The sequence below is a fragment of the Cucurbita maxima genome, unplaced genomic scaffold (assembly GCF_002738345.1).
Source record: "Cucurbita maxima cultivar Rimu unplaced genomic scaffold, Cmax_1.0 Cma_Scf00025, whole genome shotgun sequence".
NCBI lineage: Eukaryota > Viridiplantae > Streptophyta > Magnoliopsida > Cucurbitales > Cucurbitaceae > Cucurbita > Cucurbita maxima.
In genome coordinates, this window is record NW_019272041.1 from 357,637 (window position 1) to 378,707 (window position 21,071).

At 36.5% G+C, this 21,071-nt stretch overlaps 1 protein-coding gene across 1 annotated transcript; it reads right to left on the minus strand.

Annotated features, from left to right (window-relative positions):
- Positions 1-15,668: 15,668 nt before the first annotated feature.
- Positions 15,669-20,698, minus strand: LOC111498354 (fimbrin-1-like). Its single transcript, XM_023149554.1, has 15 exons — positions 20,312-20,698; positions 19,948-20,067; positions 19,682-19,852; positions 19,357-19,595; positions 19,106-19,277; positions 18,991-19,029; positions 18,815-18,883; positions 18,623-18,739; positions 18,106-18,317; positions 17,358-17,513; positions 17,068-17,267; positions 16,737-16,894; positions 16,544-16,640; positions 16,374-16,465; positions 15,669-16,258 (listed from the first exon to the last, which is right to left on the minus strand). The coding sequence occupies exons 2-15, from the start codon at positions 20,032-20,034 to the stop codon at positions 16,004-16,006; spliced, it is 2,064 nt and encodes a 687-aa protein (XP_023005322.1). The 5' UTR covers positions 20,035-20,067; positions 20,312-20,698; the 3' UTR covers positions 15,669-16,003.
- Between the last annotated feature and the right edge of the window lie 373 nt (positions 20,699-21,071).

The following is a 21,071-nucleotide window of genomic DNA, read 5'->3' on the forward strand; positions in this document are numbered from 1 at the left end:
ATACAACACCATAGTCAAAATTTAAAACGTAAACATTACAAAACAGGTGCTATTCAAGTTATTTACAATCGGGAATCGGGTGACAGGAACGAGATATAAAATGTGTATAAATAACAACCCACAATATAACATACGAACCTGATGTCCTGAGTCAACACTTATCTGTGACAACACATCTCCCCAGCACTCTCTCACATCAACCAGGTGCATCGCTCACTTGAAAAAGAAAATATTGAAAGTGGTGAGTATAAATATACTTAGTAAGCAATATACTTGCAGAGTCTTATCGCATCCTTAACCTAGTAGGAATTCACGAGCTTTACTATGAGCTTAGGAAATTGGGGCCTAATTCTACAACTATGCAAGCTTCTAGGAGGACCACGTAGTTTCATGCGGACTTCTAGACTGAATCTTACCTCTAGAGGTGTGTATAGGTTTTTCCAACCTTTTGTTCTTTAACTTAGGTAGCATGTTATGTCTATGTAGTGGGATGGCCGACGTTCTGGTTTGAGGTGGGACAGTATGGTGTCTGTCAATCTGAACATCATCCATGAAAGGTTATCTGGCGCACCCTTCTACAGGACCATAAAGTCACCTAAGTTTGGGGAGAGAGACCCTTTTTGTGCTAGTATAGTGACCTTGGTTAGGAGACCTCTTGCAATTTCCAAAAGGTTGAGGCTGTCATCTTGACACACTACCCTAACCGGCCTAGGCCTAATTCAATAGTACTACTACTGGAGTAGAAAAGGTAGTAGAGACTCTGATGACACCGTTCTTAATGCTAATAGCCTATATTGCTACATTAGTCATCTTTGGATGCCATGAAGGTCTACTAGATTCTTAGAAGCGTCTAGGTAGTTTAAATATCATTGCTCATTTCTAGGATGTTCAGGACTAACTCCTCGGAGCTAATCCAATTTCTGGGTACACACAAGTCTAGACCTCCAACAACTGTTCAGGATCCTAAGGTGCTCGATCTATTGAAAACGTGGAAACGTACTGACTTAGGTCAACTCAAAACCGCCCTAGCTCTAGTGCCCTAATCTTAACTTGGTTCTCTTGCGTATACTTTGTTAGGGGTGTTAATACAATGCTTTATGATCCCCTAAAGCATTGTATTCATAATCTAAACATTTTTGCAAGCATTAGAGATATAATTGTATCAATCAACTAAAGCACCAAATTCATAAACTAAACATTCATGCAACAAATAAATCACAATAATCCCTCTACGTTTCTCATACAGTGGAAAACATTTAAAACAACATTTAACTCAAAGTCTAGGGAAATTCATGCAACAACGAAATATAAAATAAATCACAATAATCCATCTACGTTTCTCATACAGTGGAAAACATTTAAAACAACATTTGACTCAAAGTCTAGGGAAATTTTGAAAAATTCTTATATCATACCTAACTAACTCATCCAATTTTTCCAGACTCAAACTCGTCATGCATATTCTCTTCCTAGTTGTACTAAAAGTTTTTTTAAAAATAGCATGCATCTCGGAATCTGATCCGAGGGAAAATTAGTAATTTTTCATAGCATGCATACCATGTATTCTCATCCAAAATTGTCCTTTCAAGTCTAAAACATGCATCCCTATAAGTATTGTTTGGAAAGGTTCGAGTGACTATTTGGATGACACGTGCACTTTTTGAGCTCAATTGCCCACTAGAAAAGTGGCCAAAATTCATGAAATTTCTTTGATGGGTCATAATTCAATATCAAACACGAGCGAGAAATAGTTGAATGGAGGTTGAAAAGACAATAAAGGAGACTTACACACACCTTCACGTGCCTATACGTGTGAAAAGGGAGATTCCACGTGCAATTCCATGCACGTAGCAGAGGGAGTACACGCGAGCTGATGAATTGGGCTAGTTCGCGGTCGATGGATCAGGTCGTGAGTTGGCAGGTCATACTTGGGTTATCGAGTTGGATTGCGGGTGTGGATCAAATCGAATCTAGGTGGCACTTCACCACTGGACGCCAAATACATTGCTCCAGCCATATTGTCACATGTGTTCAATGACACAGCCCGACACACTTGCCGCTTCTTAGCATGATGTGTGTACTTCCCCTTCGTCGACTCAAGGTTTCTTAAAGAAAAAAAAAAGTGGGAAATATTCCCTAAAATAACGTATCAAATTTTGAGAATTTAATTCCATAACAATATTTGAGGAAAAAAATCAAACGAAAATATGTAACTCTTACCTCCATTCTTTCTCAATTATGAATGGATTATGATGATTCAAATGCTTTGATTTGTTCCCCTTAGTCCAATAAACCGTTCTCGTAAAGAGTCCAATGTCAAAATCAAACTTTAAGCTACCGATATATCACGTGGACCTCAACTTGAAATTCCACCTCTAAAATTTCTAATAAAGTTCCAAAAGTTTATACTTTAAACGGAAAGAACATTAAATACTCATTTGAGTGTTACGTTAACTAACAACTACACATGTTTCTTCTTACTAGATTGAATTATATTCATTTTTTAAAATTCATCTTAGGTAGTTTACTCTAATTTGTTAGAGTAGCTTTCAAATGGGCCAAGAAAAGTGTCATGTGTGACACTAGATACATCATAAATAGACAACGATTTCAAGTACGTAACGAGGAAAGATCAATCAATCCACAGGTAGATCCCAAGTTATAGACCTAGTTACTATGTTGTTAAATTATTATGTCGAACCTTCCATCTCTAAATGCAACTAGACAAATATTTGTAATAAAGTAAGGGTGGAGAAAGAATTTGGTATCTTAACAAATGTTTACTTTAGAGATAAACCTAAAATTGATATATTTTATTAAAAGGAGTAACAAAAGAATTTCATACCTTAGAAGGAAGAAATTCTAAGTTATGTTTGCCCAATTTCGCCAAGCTGATTTTGACCCTAATGAAGGTAATTGAAGTTAGTATGATGCCCTTTTTAATAAATTCTAAGTTAAATTTGAATATAATTGTGAAATACTATCTAAATGAAATGGACATCTTAATAGGAAATGACTTACCGCGATAATTGGAGTAACTTCGAGGAATGGAAGACAAGCGTACTCGAATTTAGGGAAATCCTGGCTAATGCTAACCAAGTACGTGGCTTTACTATAGGATAGGTTGGACGACTTGTTTGATGTATGACGATACGTTCCTAGTGACCCCTGCACGTGTCATTTATACTTTATACTTATGATGCTCTGATTATATTATATGACGATGATGTACAATGTATGACATATGATGACGAGAATAAGTTATATGATGATGTCATATGATGTTATATGATGTTTATGATGTTGTATATGATGACGTTGTATGATAATGATGATGCATGACAACCTGACGATGTAAGAATATGAAATTCCTTAATATGACGTTATTTTTCATACTAAGGTGAAATGCATATTTAGATGTCATGTTGTATTATGACGATGATTTTCATAGGACAGAACCCTAGTTAATGTTAATGATGATGAATGTACGAAGACTAATACAAGTATATTACTTATAGTAATATGTGAACGAAACTTATGGTTGTGTCAAAAGATGATTTAATAATGAGAAATTATAGGGACCACATGCATTCTATGTGTACATATACATCAGGCTACTTCCACTTTTTATGATGATGAGTATGGACGCATATTGTAACGACCCTAAATTTCCACATACTCCGAGTCGCTACTAACGTCCCAAGCTCATGTATAATGCGAAAATATAACTCTTACATAAACATCATTTATAGTGTAAACTTTGAGAAACCCTTAAAACAACTTTTTCTTTGAAAACACAGTTATGGAAATATGAAATACTGAAATTTACAAAAAAATAAAAGCAATACAAAATAATTTAAAACAATGGAATGCATAACAACCTATTCTAATATAAACCTAGAAATTTAAATATGAATCTACCCTATGCACATGCCATAGTTTATGCTCGTGATGTCGTCATCCTACGTACAAGTGCACCTTTCCTTTACCTGAAACATGATGTGGCACATGGCCTGAGTATTTCGAAAAATACTCGGTAAGTGGCCCCACTATAAGGGGCCATGCAAATGCAAACACATGCAATCATGACTTAGGGACCTATCTCTAACATCATAGGGGTGTCCTCCAGTCTCAGGCAAATTAGATATGTAGCATTTCTCTACACACGACTCACACGTGTGACTGTGAATTTCCAGGGCACTCGCACACCCCCTGGATCCTCTGGTCAAGTTAATCTATAGCGATGTCCGGAGGTCAGCCGAACCCCATAGTGTCATGCGCCTCATGAACATCATAATCATCATACGGTGCGTATTCGCACTCTTCATCATATTATGCGCGTTCACACTCATCATTTTTAAGGGAAGTAACCCTATGCTTATGAACACAGAGTATGCATGAAGTCCCTCTAAATCTATCGTAATGTCTCTTTTGACACAACCCTCTAGTCTCATCTCTCTGTTACTCTAGGCAACACATACTTATGGATATTTATATTAATATCATTTTCATGTTCTTAGGGTTGTGTCCTATGTCGATCTAACGACATGATGCAATATGACACTCATCATCATATAACATGCTCAATATGGAAAACATCATCATATTAAGGTAAACGTGATGCAATCATCATACTCATCATATTGCCATAAAGTGCATCAAGTATATCAAGTACATCATTCATCAAAATATATATACACACGCACATCATCAAGTATCATAACTCATACATCATCATATACTAGTACACAACATCATACGGTACAACTCATACCTCATCATAACTCATATATCGTCAGATGCTAACATATGACATCATACGATACAACTCATACATCATCATTTACTAACATACGACATTGTACGACACAATTCATACATCATCACAACTCATACAATTTGTAGTCTATCTTATAGTAAGGTCCCTTACTTGGTTGGCCTTAGCCGGAGTACTTCCTAATTTAATTAACGTAAGCTCTCGTTCCTTGAGAGCTACTCCAAAGGGTACTGGAGTTTGCTTCCTATCACACTGTTCTATCACCTTTTGTTAGTATTTCACATTTTAATTAATAATCCAACGAATAATGTGAAATACGATTCTAAAACGATTTTTAAAAATCGAATAACATGTTTTCATTGTTTCTAAATTGTGTTGGGTAATAAAACTTAAAATAAAAATATATGAGGAATGAATGATCCATCATTTTTTTGAATTTTATTTATGGTATTTTTCATTTTGAATGAAATCTTATTTTCTTTCCTTTCCTTCCTTTCCTTAAGAATGATATGCAATTAACCCTAAACACATTTTCAATCCATTCTAGTTTTCTTTTCTTTCTTAAAATCATGAACGGTCATCATGTCTCGCATGACATTCAGTGGTCTGCTGACCTCCAAATGTCACTACGAATAACTAGCTTTATTATGATGGGTCCAGGGGTACAAACCACCTAGGAATTCACGCTCGCACATGTGGTTCGTGTGTAGGGAAGTATTACACATCAAATTTAATATGAGTTGGAGGCTACCTCTATGATGGTTTTAACGATAGGTCCCTAGAGCATGAGTTGCATGCGTTTGAATTTCTCGAACCTAATAATGGGGTCACTTATTTAGTATTTCTTAAAATACTCAAGTGTGCTACTTCTATTTTAGGTAAAGACAAGGCATCCTTGTATGGTTAACAACTACATCGCAATCAGAGACCATGGCGTGTGCATAGGCTAGTATTGTTTTAAATTCTTAGAATTGGGTTAGTATAGGGCATTTTGCCTTTTATATTTTTAATTAATTTATTAATATTCTTTGTATCTTATTTTGAATCATGTTTTCGAACACGTAAGACCATGATCGTGTTTTAAGTTGAAGTAATGTTTTAAGATAAAATTTATTATTTACGAAGACTTTTAAAGCTTTGATTCCCGCATAAGAGCATAGAGTATGATGACAGTAGCGACTTTAGGTTAGCAGAAATTTAGGGTCGTTACAAGTGGTGTCAAAGTTATAGGATAAGCTTGACATGTTCCGTGGTCCCACCGTCGATATTCCAACACTATTAGGTATATTTTGTATAAAATAACAAAAAGAAATGTCCTTGATGGCATGTACTTGGTTGCTAAATGTGATATAGCATGAAATATGAGGAATTATGAGTATGTTGTTGATTTTAGCATGCTGTTGATATGGTTGCTCTATTACAGGATTTTAATACTATGCAATATAATGTATTCATATAAGCGAGTCTTACATTTATGAAAAATTATTTTGGTTTTTAGAACCATGCTGTCTAGAGGACGTGAAAGACGAAGACGAGGAAGAGGACGAACCCTTATTAGAAGTAGAGGAAGAAATATCTTGGTTTCTCTCTCTTTCTCGAAATTGCAAAGCACATTTCTATTAATTTTTCTCTCTTTTCTCATTTTCATATCTTTTAATCTTTTCTTCAGCAAAGTTGTAGATCATAATTCAATATATGTCCTGATATTTTTTTTCTTGAATTTTACTTCAACATTGACTGATTTATGGATGTCCAAAGTAGGTATTGTTCATTCTTACCATTTTTGGAGTGAGCTCCTAAAACAGCAGTTTTCGGCTCGGATGTCGGCCAAGTTCCTTCACGAAATTTGTGGAGAGTACTTCCTAAGAGAACATATCAAAATTTTAGGCCTTAACTCATAAGAAATAGCTCATATCTGAGGAAAAATCGTGAAAGATTACATTATGGATCTTCTCGGTTCTTGACAGAAAAATAGGACTCCGGCCACCTAAATCTTCTACTTCCTTCCAAAAAAGGCTCCTTGCATCATGGTGTTGACCGAAATAGACTCTGACGATAGTTTCGGTGAGTCTTTCGATGGTTCATTCTTCCTCTAATGTATAGTTCTCTCAACTCTCCCTCTCACTTTCCCTCTTTTGGATGACTTTTGCTATGGTTCCATTTGGACTCTTTAGTGGTTGGAGGGGCAAAATTACCTATTTGTCCCTCACCTAACTTTGACTTTTTTTTTTTTTTATTATTATTATTTTTTATTTTTTATTTGGGTGCTACATTGGATTTCTAAGGAATACTACATCATATAAATTTTTAGTCTAAGGTACGCAAAACTTTTTCTACAATTTTCTTGTCGGGCATATATTCTCCTTTGCTTCTCATATTGTTGGAGATTATCATCACTCTTCTAAAATAATATGTGATACTCTCATCTTCGTATCTCTAGGATCTCAGATTCTCTCCTTAATACATTAAGAAGAGATTTCTTCACTTTTTGGTTTCCACCAAACTTCACTTCGTTGAGTCCCAGACAATCTTGGTGACATCCAAGATTTGTTCAAAGACAGTACGATCAATTTCCTGAAAAAGGTAATGTGTTACTTGGTGATCTTTGAGTCTAGCATCATCAAGGTGGCTCTTTTGTGCCTCGGTTAGCATTGTTCCTTCCACTGGTTCTGAGAAACCAATCTCTACCACACTACATAGACCCTTTGCTCTGAGCAAATTTTCCATCAACTCACTCCAATGATCATAGTGACCATCGAAATGAGGGATCTTCGTTAAAGGTTGTATTCACTTATACTCTCGGTATTTGATCACTAAAAAATTGCTACTTTACAAAGCCTAGTGGTGGCACTGATATCTATCGTAAGGTTTTCACAGAACAATACAATGACTAAGCCAAAAACATAAACAATTTGAGTTTTAAGTGATGATATTATTGAATATTGAGCTTTAACTTTTATAGCCTTCCAAATAACTAGATAAATAGAAACTACCACAAACCAAATAGCTAAAAAAAAAAAATACTCTAATTATCCCAAAAGAAACCATCTTTATTTAACCCTACTTGACATAATCAAATTCTTTTAACATCTTGAATCAATTTGGAATTTTGTTTCTCAGTCCTCTCCTTTACCTCATTGTGCAATGTTTGATCAAATATGTACTTGTGGCTGCTTCACTAAAAAAAAATATTAGAAAGAAGGAAGCAAATCAAGAGGCTCAAGTGGATTAATTCTATAAATAACTTCAAAAAAGAAGAACCATGAATGGTACTATGAATTGATCTATTGTATGTAAACTTTACAAATGGTAAACGTTCGTCACAAGACTTAATATTCTTAGAAATAATAGTCATAGCAACTCTCCACCTCAGTTTGTGTATCAGAGAATGACATGTAGTTGAAAACAACAGCTAGGTACCCAATTTACCCATAATACTTTCTAAAAGTGACCAAGGAAGATTACATGGAATCCCTGGGATAAGTCTACAATATGTTTTGCATCATCCGTCTTGCTGCATGCAATAAAATGAGTCATTTTACTAAATCTATCTACCACACCAAAAATACTATCTTTACTGTGTTTTAGTGTGCGACAAACCAAGAACAAAATCCATAGATATATTAGTCCAAGGTTTGTTAGGAACATTCAAAAGAATATACCATTCATTTAGTTGTGATCTAGATTTAACTTCTTTGCATTTAAAATATTGGATACAAAACTTATGACATCGTTCTTCATCTTCGGCCAAAACAAGTGTTCATGCAACATATTATAAGTTTTATTAATCCCAAAATAAGCTAACACCATGTGCTTCTTTTACAAGCAAATCCCTTCTAGAGAATGTAGGAATACAAAGCTTACTTTTCTTAAATAAAAATTTATAAAACACATAATAATCATCCACGTTTTTTTCGTAAGACAAGACGCATAAATAGTTCCAAAATCATGGTCATCCCTATATAATTTTTTAATATGCTCAAATCCAAGAATTTTGCACCAAGTAAAGAGATTGTACATTCTAAATAATGCATCAACTACCGTATTATCCTTACCTTGCTTATATTTTACGACATACAGAAATGTTTCAATAAACTCCACCTACTTTAAATGCCTACTGTTTAGTTTGATGCGACCTTAAAATACTTTGAGCTTTCACGATTAGAGTGGATCACAAATTCTCTAGACTAGTAGTGTTGTGCTTATTATTTAGTTTGATGTGACCCTTAAAATATTTTAAGTTTTCATGAGAGTGGATCACAAATTCTCTAAACAATAAGTAGTGCTGTCACATCTGCCGTGTGCAAACTAAAGCAAACAATTCTTCAACATAGATAGGATAGTTCAATGCTACTTCATTTAATTTTTTACTCAAATACATTAAGAGTTTTCCATCTTGCACCTATGCCCAAAGCACTCACACTCAATTTCAAACTATTCTTTTGCATATCTCCATTCAAGACAACATTATTTTTCACTAAGATATTATTAAAATTTGTACACGTGTGCATTTTTAAACCGAGGTAGTTTGCGAAAAGAGATTTTTTCTCTCCTAATCTTTGACCAAGCAATTAAAATGATCCCAAATCATTTCTTAAAAAAATTAAAATTAGGGTAAGAGCGCCTATTTTACCCCACCCACGCTCTTTAACTACTTTCACTATTTCTGCGACGGCGACCCTTCTCAGATCTGCAACAGTACCCACCTCCGCCGTTTCACCACCTACCCGACGACCCGTCCCGGCTACTCGCTCATCTGCAACGGCCAACTTTTGCTTTCCCGGTTCTGCGGCGGAAAGTGCTTCCAGCGATGATCAAGATACACTGTGATTAACTTAGTGCGTTTGTTCCCTTTCAGTTACGATCCAGTCGGCAGCGACGTTTTCAGCAACTCCAATCGTTAGGAATTGAAGTGCATTAAGGATCTTAGTAAGTATTTCACATTTTAGGATTGTTTGATTATCTGACTCTTGAACTTGTTTGTATACTCTTAAGTTGCATCTACTGTCAAATTGATGAATTGTGTGGTTGGATATGTTTGAGAAAATACGCATTGTTTTGACTGTAACACAGAATAATACTCCCAAAGAGCTACCCTTTTCAACTGAATAAGCCTCAATAGTAGATAAGGCACAAATGGAGCTGGAATTGTATAGTCAGGATGGGAGAAAGAAGTAAAATGTAAATGCCATGCCCTAGGAATATATTGAAGGTCTAACGAAGAAGGAGAGGAAGAAGGAAAGGAACATGAGTAGATGACAGAGATATTAGGCATTCGAACAGTGAATGCCGTAGAAGGTAAAAAAACTTCAAGATGAGTGGCAAGGTCAACGAAAAAAAAAAAAATGATTTTGCTTTCTTAACCCTTTTTGGAAAGGAGAAATATTTGATCCATTTTCCTCTGGAATCTTACGGTTTGGATATGACCGGACAACTACCGATATCTCAAAATCTCCTTTCTAAGAATATTGGTTGTGATATTGATCTTACGGGGGGAACGAAATCAAAGTACATATATACAACGTCAGACCCTCTATGTAGTTGTCACGTCAGACCCTCTATGTAGATGTCACGTCAGACCCTCTATGTAGATGTCACGTCAGACCCTCTATGTAGTTGTCGAGATTCTTTCACGAGGTAAAGCATAAAGCAGCTGAGGATTTCATTCACCGAGGATGCTAGGAGATTGAGAAATTGTGATTTTAAAAAAGTTTTCTGTTTGATGTCATTTCAACATCAGAGAGGAGAGGGAGGAGGACACATCTTTGAAAATGCTATATAGAAGAATCTAAAGTTGACTTACCGGACCCAGCACCTCTATGGGTCGATCTGGAATGACCAGACCACACATCCGTATGAGATAAGAACCCTTAAACGTTGAAGCACCTTGCTCATGCCTTCTTGCTGATCTAAGCTCACCACCCTCATGATGAAAAAGACCTTCATACACTACCCACAATAAACACTAAAAATGCAGGCTCATATTTTTAAATTGCTCATGATGTGAATTACACTTGTGGTTCCTACCTTATTCGGTTCCTAAATTTCTAAAAGTTTCATCAAGTAGTTTTTAAAGGGCCCATCTAATATTAGTTAGTTGAAGTAGGATTTGGTTATTAACTTGTGTGCTTCACGGTTACGGTCATACTTCATCAATCCTGTGCACTCACGACAAGCTTTTTCAAACCTCATTCACATTTTTCGCTCGACTTAATGGCTTCGTCGAATCTTAGGCAAGGTTTTTGTCAATCGAACATCACTGGTGCGAAATCTAAACTTGTTCGGCCACACATTTCCTATATGTGGATGTTCAATCGTTTGCAATACAAATGACTTGCCTCTACACTAAGACAAGTCATTAGGCTTCTACGAGCCAAGGTCTCTCAATGCAACGTTGCACCCCATTATCTCATCTCGGTTTTCAACAACACAACCCATTCATCGTGATTCCATCCCATGTCTCGAGACAGCTTGACCATCTTGGCTTTCTCGGACACATTTGCTTGAAAACTAGCTCATGTGTCGACCATCTCATCAAGACATCCCAAACATCCATCCATTCGGGTTCTCATCAGGAATTAAACTCTCCTATGTCCATACTAGATCATTTACATCTGTTTCAGAAATGGGTGTATAATCCAACCTCCGACACATGAGCTGGGGCACAATACTGACACACTCGTGGCATTTGGCACTGTTGTTGAAAAACCCGTTTCAAAGGAAGACGCTCGAGATGCTCATCTTGTGATGCTCGCCCACGTCATGACACACATACGTGGCATAGACTAGCTCGCTTAAGCCACAGGTCCAAGGTGGTGGAGAATTGGCACCTCTCTCTATAGTACATTTTGAAAAAATTTCAATCCTTGTAGCGTGTACATCATTTTGATAAGTGGACATACGACCATGTGCATAGTCCGTCGAGTATTTAATTGAAACCAAATTTTGTGAGCTTTCATTTTTCATATAGATGGACTTAAATTCAGAGTCGCATATCGAACTCTGACTTCTAAGGTTATGGCCTGGGCCCTTCCCAGCCCTCTTTGAGCTTGTCTGCGACACTTGTTTCCTCTTGTTCTCTTGAACTTTGTGTATGCCTCGACTTAACTTAAATGTACACTCTTGGAGTGTTGGATGATGCACTGTTCTCCTCGGTCGCATCATGACATTTTTCAATTTTAGCCCTCATGTGGCTGCAAGAGCACCACTTGAGGGTCGCCCCGTCTATATTGCATGGGGGGAGGGGGAGGGGGGGGGGGGGGNGGGGGGGGGGGGGGGGGGGGGGGGGGGGGGGGGGGGGGGGGGGGGGGGGGGGGGGGGGGGGGGGGGGGGGGGGGGGGGGGGGGGGGGGGGGGGGTCACAAACTACTTTCTCTCAGTGAGGTTGTGACACTCTCCCCCACTTAACCTAGACATCGTCTTCGATGATTTTTTTGAAGGCACAATCGTATCATTGATTGCAATATTCTCCCCCACTTAATCTCGGCAACGTCCCAATGACGACCCGAATATTGGATTGTTTGCTCGCTTGACCTGCTGGCTTGCTCGTGCTTTTAGAATGAATGAGGAAACTTATGCACTACTTATGAGGAAATTGTATTGCAAAGGTTTGTCAAAACTTATTATAAGCGAAGACTATTCCAAGAAAATTTTGGGCTGAAGTTATACAAATTGTTGCCCACATGATGAACTATTAAAAGCATCTTGTTACGTGTGTCTTGATGGGCAGTTACGTACTTTTTCTATTGGTCAATATCACAAAGTTGTCCTAATCTCCTTAAGATCTTTCATACATACTCTTAATATCATATATGGTAGATTTTCTTAGTATTTTGAGTCTTTTAACGTCTTGAAAATATCTTAGAATTCTCATAGACATATTTTGGTCCTTTACCACCCCAAATCTTGATTTAACTTCTCCATATTCAAATGGTCTTGTAACTTTGTATAATCAGTTTAAACCATGACATAAGGTTTCTCATTATTTTAATCATTTTGCCCACACCTTTGGTTTATCCCTTTATCATAATCTAATTGTAACCAAATTTCACACCTAACCTCTTCATGTCATATTGAGTCTTCTCTAAAAATTTCATGACCAACAAAATTCATTTAGAAAGTTTGTGGCTCAAACGCTTCATTAAAATCAATATTCATGTAGACAGTAAGGTTGGAAAACCTTCCCTACTTAACTTTAATTTCATCGTTCCCTTCCTCATCATCTCCTTTTGCGTCCTTTAGGTGACATGTTTCTAAAATCAACTCATAGTTTTCCTTAAATTTACTACATGCTATCGTAATTCACATCATATTACATATCATCATAAAAATACAATTTGGTCCGTATGATATTTTCACAAACAAATAAATAGGTCAAACATCATTCTTTACCAATAATAAAATCCAAGCTATTAAATTCAATCATACGCTACATTTAACAATGGTAAGTAATCAAAAACATTTTTTTTTTATCTAATGCATGACATACCTAATGGTCAAGACATCGACTGAAGGACCATGGAACATATCAAGCATATCTCATAGCTTAGTCTATATTATCTATAACCTAGAACTCTAATATTAACTATAGTGAACCTAGATTTCTACTAACCTAAAGTCGTTATCATCATCATAACCTATTCTCTAATGTAGGATTAAACATTTAAAACTTCATAAAACACTGTCGTGACTACGTGTTCGAAAAAATCTTTAAAACAACATAATGAAATAAAATGAAATAAATAAACAATAAAAGTAAAAACACAATATCCTAATCCAATGTCTAAGAAATAAAATACTACTATCCTATGCCTGTGTTATGGTCTTGACTTGTGATGCCATCATCAACTGTACGTAGATGTCTTGCCTTGACCTAAAATAGAAATAACACACGTCTTTAAGTATTTTAATAAATACTCACTTAGTGTTATTGGGGGTGAAAGAATGCAAACACATGCAACTCGTGATTAGGGATCTATCATTAAAACCATCATAGGGGTGACCTCTAGTCTGGACAAAATTGGATGTGTAGTACTTCCCTACACATGACCCACATATGCGAGTATGGATCTCTAGACGGTTTGCACTCTCCCTAGACTCATCATAGTCGAGCTAGCTGTTCGTAGAGACGTTCGGAGGATAACAAACCCCTAAGTACCATGCGAGTCATGATGTTGATCATCATCATATTGTACGCGTCCGTACTCATCATCAAAATGGGGAAGTAACCCGTTGTATATGCATACACAAAATGCATGAGATCCCAATAATTTTCATCTTTAAATCATCTTTATGACACAATCCTATACCCATTCACATATTACTCTAAGTAACATGCATGCATTGACCTTCATACGATCATCATCATCATCATTAACATTATCTAGGGTTATGTCTTAGAAAAATCATCATCATAATGCATCATGGCATCTAATACATGAACATCATCTTAAAATGGAATAACGTCATATTAAGTTATCTCATCATCATACATCTTACATCGTCATGTTATCATGCATCATCATGTCATCATCTCATTTTATCATATACATCATCACATCATCATATAACGTCGGCACATCATTATATAACATCATCACACAAATCATTACATCATCATATAAAATTGTCATATCATCATATAACATCATCACATCATCATATAATATCATCACACCATCATACACCATCATTACATCATCATATAACATAAAACATAAATGACATGTGCAAGGGCCACTGAGCACGTGTCGTGATACCTAAGTCAAATCTTCCGACCAAGCCGATAGTAAAGCCACTTACTTGGTTGACTTAGACAAAAACTACTTCAACTCCTTGATGCAAGCTTAACGTTGCTTTCTCAAATTTAATTATGCTTAAAGAGTCCAACAATCATAAATTAAAATTCTACTATGGGAATTGATTCACCTAGTTTTGCATAAATTAATTTAAACTCGCTAATTTTACATAAAATATTTAAACTTACTCCTAATAATTTAAACTAGCTAACCCGAGTTATGACACAAAAATTTAAAGTAGCTAAAAAAGTAGTCATATTAACCTTAAATGCTTCTAAAAAATTGAAACTAGGAGAAAATGGTCCGAATATATCAGATCCAAACCAGATCAGCCAAAATCCTCGTCTTGAGCTCAGAAAGTATTCTGAGCTTGCTCGATCAAATGAGATGATAAAATGAAGTGAGGGACCTCCCTCTTATAGTGGAGGCAACTCCCCACTTTTCTCTTTTGGGATATTCTATATCTTATGGAAAAAAATTGTATAAGAGTTCGAATATAAAATATTTAATCCCTCTTTATAAATTTGTTAATTTAGAATATTAATATTTTACACGATAATCATATGCAATTCAATCTATCTTAATCTTAAGTCAATTCATAACTAGAGGGTGTATCCTTTTAATTTACTTGAGTGAACTTTTGTAGTCAATTCAATATAACGTAAGTTTACAAAAATAGTAGTTTGTAAGTACTGATTTCCAGACTTGAAAAACAAAACTCCACATTCTACCTAGCTGAGAGAAACTTAAGTCTATGGTTGGTTCATAAACAAATGGTTCATTAGAGAGTTTAATTACACGGACAACACGGACAAAACATACGGTTGTAATTACGACAATACTTATGACACCTAATTTAATCTAACTTATAATGTAAGATTGAGATGAGATTCCTTAAATCTAATTTAATGCTCATAAATTATCCTTTTTTTTTGGTAGACTTTCCACATACAGATTCACAGTTTGAGAGGCAAAACTACACGATCTTACATAAACTTAGGTGTCGTATATCAACATGACTTGACTTGCTCAACACCAACTTTTATATTATCTTAAATGAATAATAATAATAATAATAGTGAATAAATAAATAAATAAATAAATAAATAAATAAAGAGTGTTTTCAGTAAAATTTGAGATTGAGCCCATTATTAGATTCCCATCCCCTCCACCTCTTTCATTCATTCCTTTTCTTCTCTTTACATTTTATTCCTTCTTCACTAGAGGAGTGTTTGAAGCTTGTGTTGTGCCTTTGCTGGCCATCCATTTGAGCAAAAACATACATGTAACAACCACACACACTTTCAACACACCTCCAAATTCACCTTTTTATATTCAACTCTCCCTGCATTCTTATACCATCATTCACAATATAATGACGTCCCTTTCATTCTCGACCACGGAGGAGACTGGTCTCAGAGGTAGCGGCGTCACATGAGATCCCCTTCGTTCTCGACCACCGACGAGACTGTGGTATCCGAGGCAGTATCATCTAAACTCAAGTTCAAAACTTCGCTGCAGAGCGAGGAGCTCTCATCCTCACCATTGATGGATGAGGTAGTCGACATATCGGTGATAGTACTCGCTGTGGCAGGAGAACGAGAGATGTCCACTTCTTCAACAGGCTGTTGAAGGCTCCAGTACATAATGCTAGCAGTTAAAGTGAGTATCATTTTTGGATTCACCTGCCACACCATAACCACAAACAGCCTTAACCATAAGGGATGTGGGCGACACTGATACAAGCTACAAAGAATCTGCAGAGAAATAAAGCATACTCCATCAAAGCTTGGATCTTACCTCTATTATGTCTTCAGGTAACAAGAAAATGGAACAACCCAGTTTTCGTGCAACGCTGATAATGTACGTAGCATTTAACCTCTTCTCATCGTCTGTTCCAGACAAAAAACCAAAGTGTGAAGGAAAGTTCAACTTGAAAAACATAGTACAAGTAGATTTATTCAATGTACCATTCTCCCCGTTGGTAACAAGGTTCCAATTCACCACTCTAGGCTCTACAGCACTCAGAAGTTCAAGAAAGAATATTCCATTTGTCAAACTCTTATCCTGAACAAAATTTCCAGATCACAATATTGTCGACTTCTAAATAAAATTGCAGCAGTAAATATTATAACGTGCTTTTGTTTGTTTGTTTGTTCGTACCCGAAAACTCTCAATCTGAGAAGCTCTCCCAGTGCCCTTCACTTTGCTGTTTGCCCATTTCAGGATGACACTATCTGTCATCTCTTTTCCTTGAGAGTAAGATCTTAGATTCTTCAAAAGTTGAAGAATATTGTACCTCATTAACTGCCATAGGAAAGCTGAACCCGGCACGAGAAAATATTAGGCCTCAAGTACTACCAAGGACGACACTCGAGACACAACCATATATTTTATGAACATAAAAAACATATCCAGATGGAAGAAGTTGAAAGTTGAATTTAAAGACGTGGGTTCAACCAAGACATTCTGAAGTCAAAAGATTCAATCATACCAAGGATGAGCTTCTTGTTTCCTTGTACAATATCATTTCCAGCCACATTAACCAATGAAAATTTCAACTGCTTCCCAATCCGTACAACTTGGTTGCAATTTTCAACTTTCTTAAAAGGCATCTTGATTGGAGGTTTTGATGAATGCTTCCAGTTAACTGACCCTGGAGAAACTTTGTCAAGCACTTCTAGAAGTAGCCATCTGCATCAGATTATAAATTCATATAATTAACCGAAGCTCCTATAGAAAATGGAACTCTCAACTGCTGGTTTAATTCATGGCATTACTTACCCATTCCTGACGTCCTCGAATACGTTATTAACGTAAGTAACGATTCCCAGACTATTAATCCACAACCGGAAGCATCTTTCTTCTCTAGAAGTTAGTACATCATCTGCCATCATCTCTGCATATGCTACCTTTTTCCCATCTACTGCAAAACCGCTCCTGCACAACAAAACGGACAAGCCTTTCTATGAAATTGGCATAAAATAGACAAGGGAATGTGAGGGTCAAAACTATATCTTACATATAGTTATCTAAGGTGTAATAGAACTGTGGAGCCAAGGTGCAAAAGAAGCACAAGAATTGTTGAGGTGGAGCTCACAATATGTGAAGATTTAATGTAACGAAGCAGACATTGAAAATAAAGGAATGATAAATAAAGTGTTCGAGACCTCCTGACCGACTTTGCTCATTAGCATGCAACCGAAGTTATCCTTAAAGAAACGGTGCAGACCGGATACCTCGCTTGCAAAATGAGGCGGGCGAGCAGTTGCCTAACGCAAGCAAGCACCTAACAAGTTTATCTCGTGTCTATGTCTAGTGCATACTTTAAAACTACACGTGGTATTCCAGATAATCGAACTAAAAATAAATAGGAATCCATTCATACGGTAAAGCAACAGTAATCACCATATTTTTTCTCCATTATGTCAACATCTATACAGGTCAGGATCAGAGAAATTAATAATGGAAATAAAATCCAGACAGAAAACAAAAATTGAAAGCAAGATAAAAAATACTTCTACGAGTTTACCGTTGCTGAAATATTTGTGCCACAAAAGCAAGATTCAAAGTCGATGAACCCTCGACAATATCCTTTGGAGTCAAATATCTTTTGCAATCCATTCGTTCTGCATGATCGAGTACAAGTTTTGCCCTTTCATGAGGATCCTTGGTAGCCAATGTGGATGGATTACAAAATTCAGGAGCAAGAACATTTAGAAGGTAAGCATAAGCCTCTCCATCCTGCATGATATGATCAAAAGTTACTATCCGTTTAGCAGGTACCGGGTTCAAATATTCCAGATATGCTAAAGAACGGAGAGCATGGAAAAACTTGAAAATATACGGAGAAATATAAAAATGAATTAGTAAGCAAGAAAATAGTTAAAACTGAAAACAATTCCATTGTTTCAATCCAGCTCTCAGCTCCTATTCAAGACAGTTCTAAAAAGTTGTTCGTCTTCACGAACAAAACCAAAGTATAAACTACTCCCACCGATTGACAATGCATATCAGAATTAGTGATATGATTCGAGCAGCCATATTACCCTCAGGTCAGACGAGAAATTTGAAACAGTTTTCTTGTATCCTGCTTTCTTAAGGTGGTAATTCATCCATTTTAACAGAATCTTCTCTGGAGGTAAATTAATAAGCTCCTCAATATCCTGGAAACAAAATGTTAGATGGTTAAGCTACATCGCCGACAATTAGATTTCAACGACAAATTTATAACCCATTACCCCGCTTTCCTGGACCAGTTCCAAGAGTTGAGGCGTCTTCCTCAGGTTAAGATCGGCCAATAGTTGGATCTGAAGTTTCCATAGAATTCAAATCAACAACAAAACAAGACTAGAATCATTTAGATCACCTTCTAAACCCAGAAACTCAAACAATTTTCCAAATGTAATGAAGAAACCTTTATAATTTGCGAAATCAATCCCACGATCAGATGTGGCTGCAAAAGATGAACTTTCAGTCAATCATAATACACAAGAACACCAATAGAGAGAAGCAATAGGCAGGTAACCTACTCGTCCTTCTACCAAGTCCTGTGTCCCAATATTAACCACGGTACAGCCGATTGCTTTGGCAGAGTTGAGGCAAAGAGTATGATTTTCATTCCTCTCCCATAGGTTAAGAACTCTTTTGGTATTGATAGCTCGCTCATCGATCGTCCCAGGTACAGCAACATTGATCAGTTTACTGCATCATCATGGAAATACGTCAGTGCAGATTGTTTTTAAAGTTAGAAAACAGAGCACAATAACTCCTACACAAATACCAGAGAAGAACTCCATCAGTTGCAAGATTAAACAAATCATCTGAGTATGGATCTAATGGGAGATAATTCTTTAGAAACGGATCGTCTCGAAGATAGCTATTTATGTGAGCCACATAGAGTGTTTTCTCTGATTCACTGATCGTATGGCGAAGGGTGGTTGTGCTGGCCTTGAGAAATGATGAAGAGTTATTTGCGACACCCACTTTTTCTGCTGATCGGCCATGAACATTTAAATATGCCTGCACATTTCACACAATCAACATACAAGTTTTCATATAAACTCTTAGATTCATTCAAAATCAACAGAATTTGGAATAAGACTTGCCCTGAGAAAGGATTCAAAATCAATCTCATTGCACAATTCAGGATCTGACTCGATCAAGATTTCCCTGATCTCCTCTTCGCTATGTCTTTCCTTAAACGCCTTCAATTTCATCATTATATTTGGCAAATCTCCGGTCGTCACTTTGCCATTCTGATTTTTGGCCGATACGAACTAAAAGAAAAATTGAACAACAGAGGAATATTTTCAAATGAAATTGATCGAAAAGCAAAGAACGTTGATGAGAGGGATAATTCTCGAATATTTACTCTGGATTTGAGGCTTCGAAGCTCCACTTGAGTGAGCTGGCTATGAAGCCATTGGTCAGAAACTAAAACGCCTTCAAAGCCAGACATCTCCACAGATCTTAAATGCGGAGATTAACGATCCTGCAAAACAGAAATTTGTCGAGAACAAAAACAGAAAAAGCAATCAAACCCATTACAGAGAGACACAATTCCTCGATAATAGGAACCGAAAAAGAAAGAAACCCATTAACGAGAATACAAAAACTCAAACAGTTTTGTCGCATAAACGAACGAACAGAATACCAACAACAACTATCACATTGGAATCATTAACAACTCCAGGAACAAGAAAACAGAAAATGGAAGGAAACCCAGAAAAACGTACCGATGGCAGACCAAAATCAGCGGTGAAAAAGGGAGAACACTCTTTGACTATAAAGGAAAAGATTCAACGAGAACAGAAGAGAACAGAACAGAGAGGGATAGAAAGAGAGAGGGAGAGAGAAGGGATGAATAAGCTTGTTGGGGGGTGCGGAAAAGGGGCAAAGTATGTGAAGGAAAACGAATTGAGGCAGTGAAATGTGAGCCCCCCAGAAGGCGAAGGACGGGAATGGGCGACCAAAAATGAGATGATTTTTGGCGGTTCCTGATGGGTAATAGAGAGAACAGAATAGGGTATGTTTGGAAACTCGCTGTTTCTGTTATACACCTCACCAAATTTGGGTTACACCTGTTCGTTCTGTTCTTCCCCATTCCAAAAATTGGTCACCATTCTCTTCCTCCTCGTCAATCTCTTCCTCTTCAAATCTCATTCCCATCAAACCCTAAACTAACTGATTTCACCCAAATTAGCCTCAATCATTTGACCTTCTTTCTCATTAATTTTGGAAACCATTCCCAAATTATCCTCTCTCTCTCTCTCTCTCGCTCTCCCCCCTCCCATGTGATGATTAAGATCCTTCAATGATTTAATTTTATTTTTGTCACAAATTACTCCAAATGGAATATATATGATATAAGGAATTTTTTTTACTTCTTTTTTATTTTCAATATTATAAATATTTTTTGAGTTTAATAGTAAAAAACTCGAACCTATGATATATGTCTCAATCGTTAAAATTATGTTTAAAATTTTTCTCACAATA

What these genes read in the sequence shown, in the direction of transcription:
- LOC111498354 (XM_023149554.1), bottom strand. Translation starts at nt 20,034, where the DNA reads ATGTCTGGCTTTGAAGGCGTTTTAGTTTCTGACCAATGGCTTCATAGC. An exon ending in ACTGATGGAGTTCTTCTCTG is followed by an intron (nt 19,278 to 19,356) that starts GTATTTGTGTAG and finishes ATGATGATGCAG; the next exon opens with TAAACTGATCAATGTTGCTG. An exon ending in GCACAAATATTTCAGCAACG is followed by an intron (nt 17,514 to 18,105) that starts GTAAACTCGTAG and finishes TTTGTTGTGCAG; the next exon opens with GAGCGGTTTTGCAGTAGATG.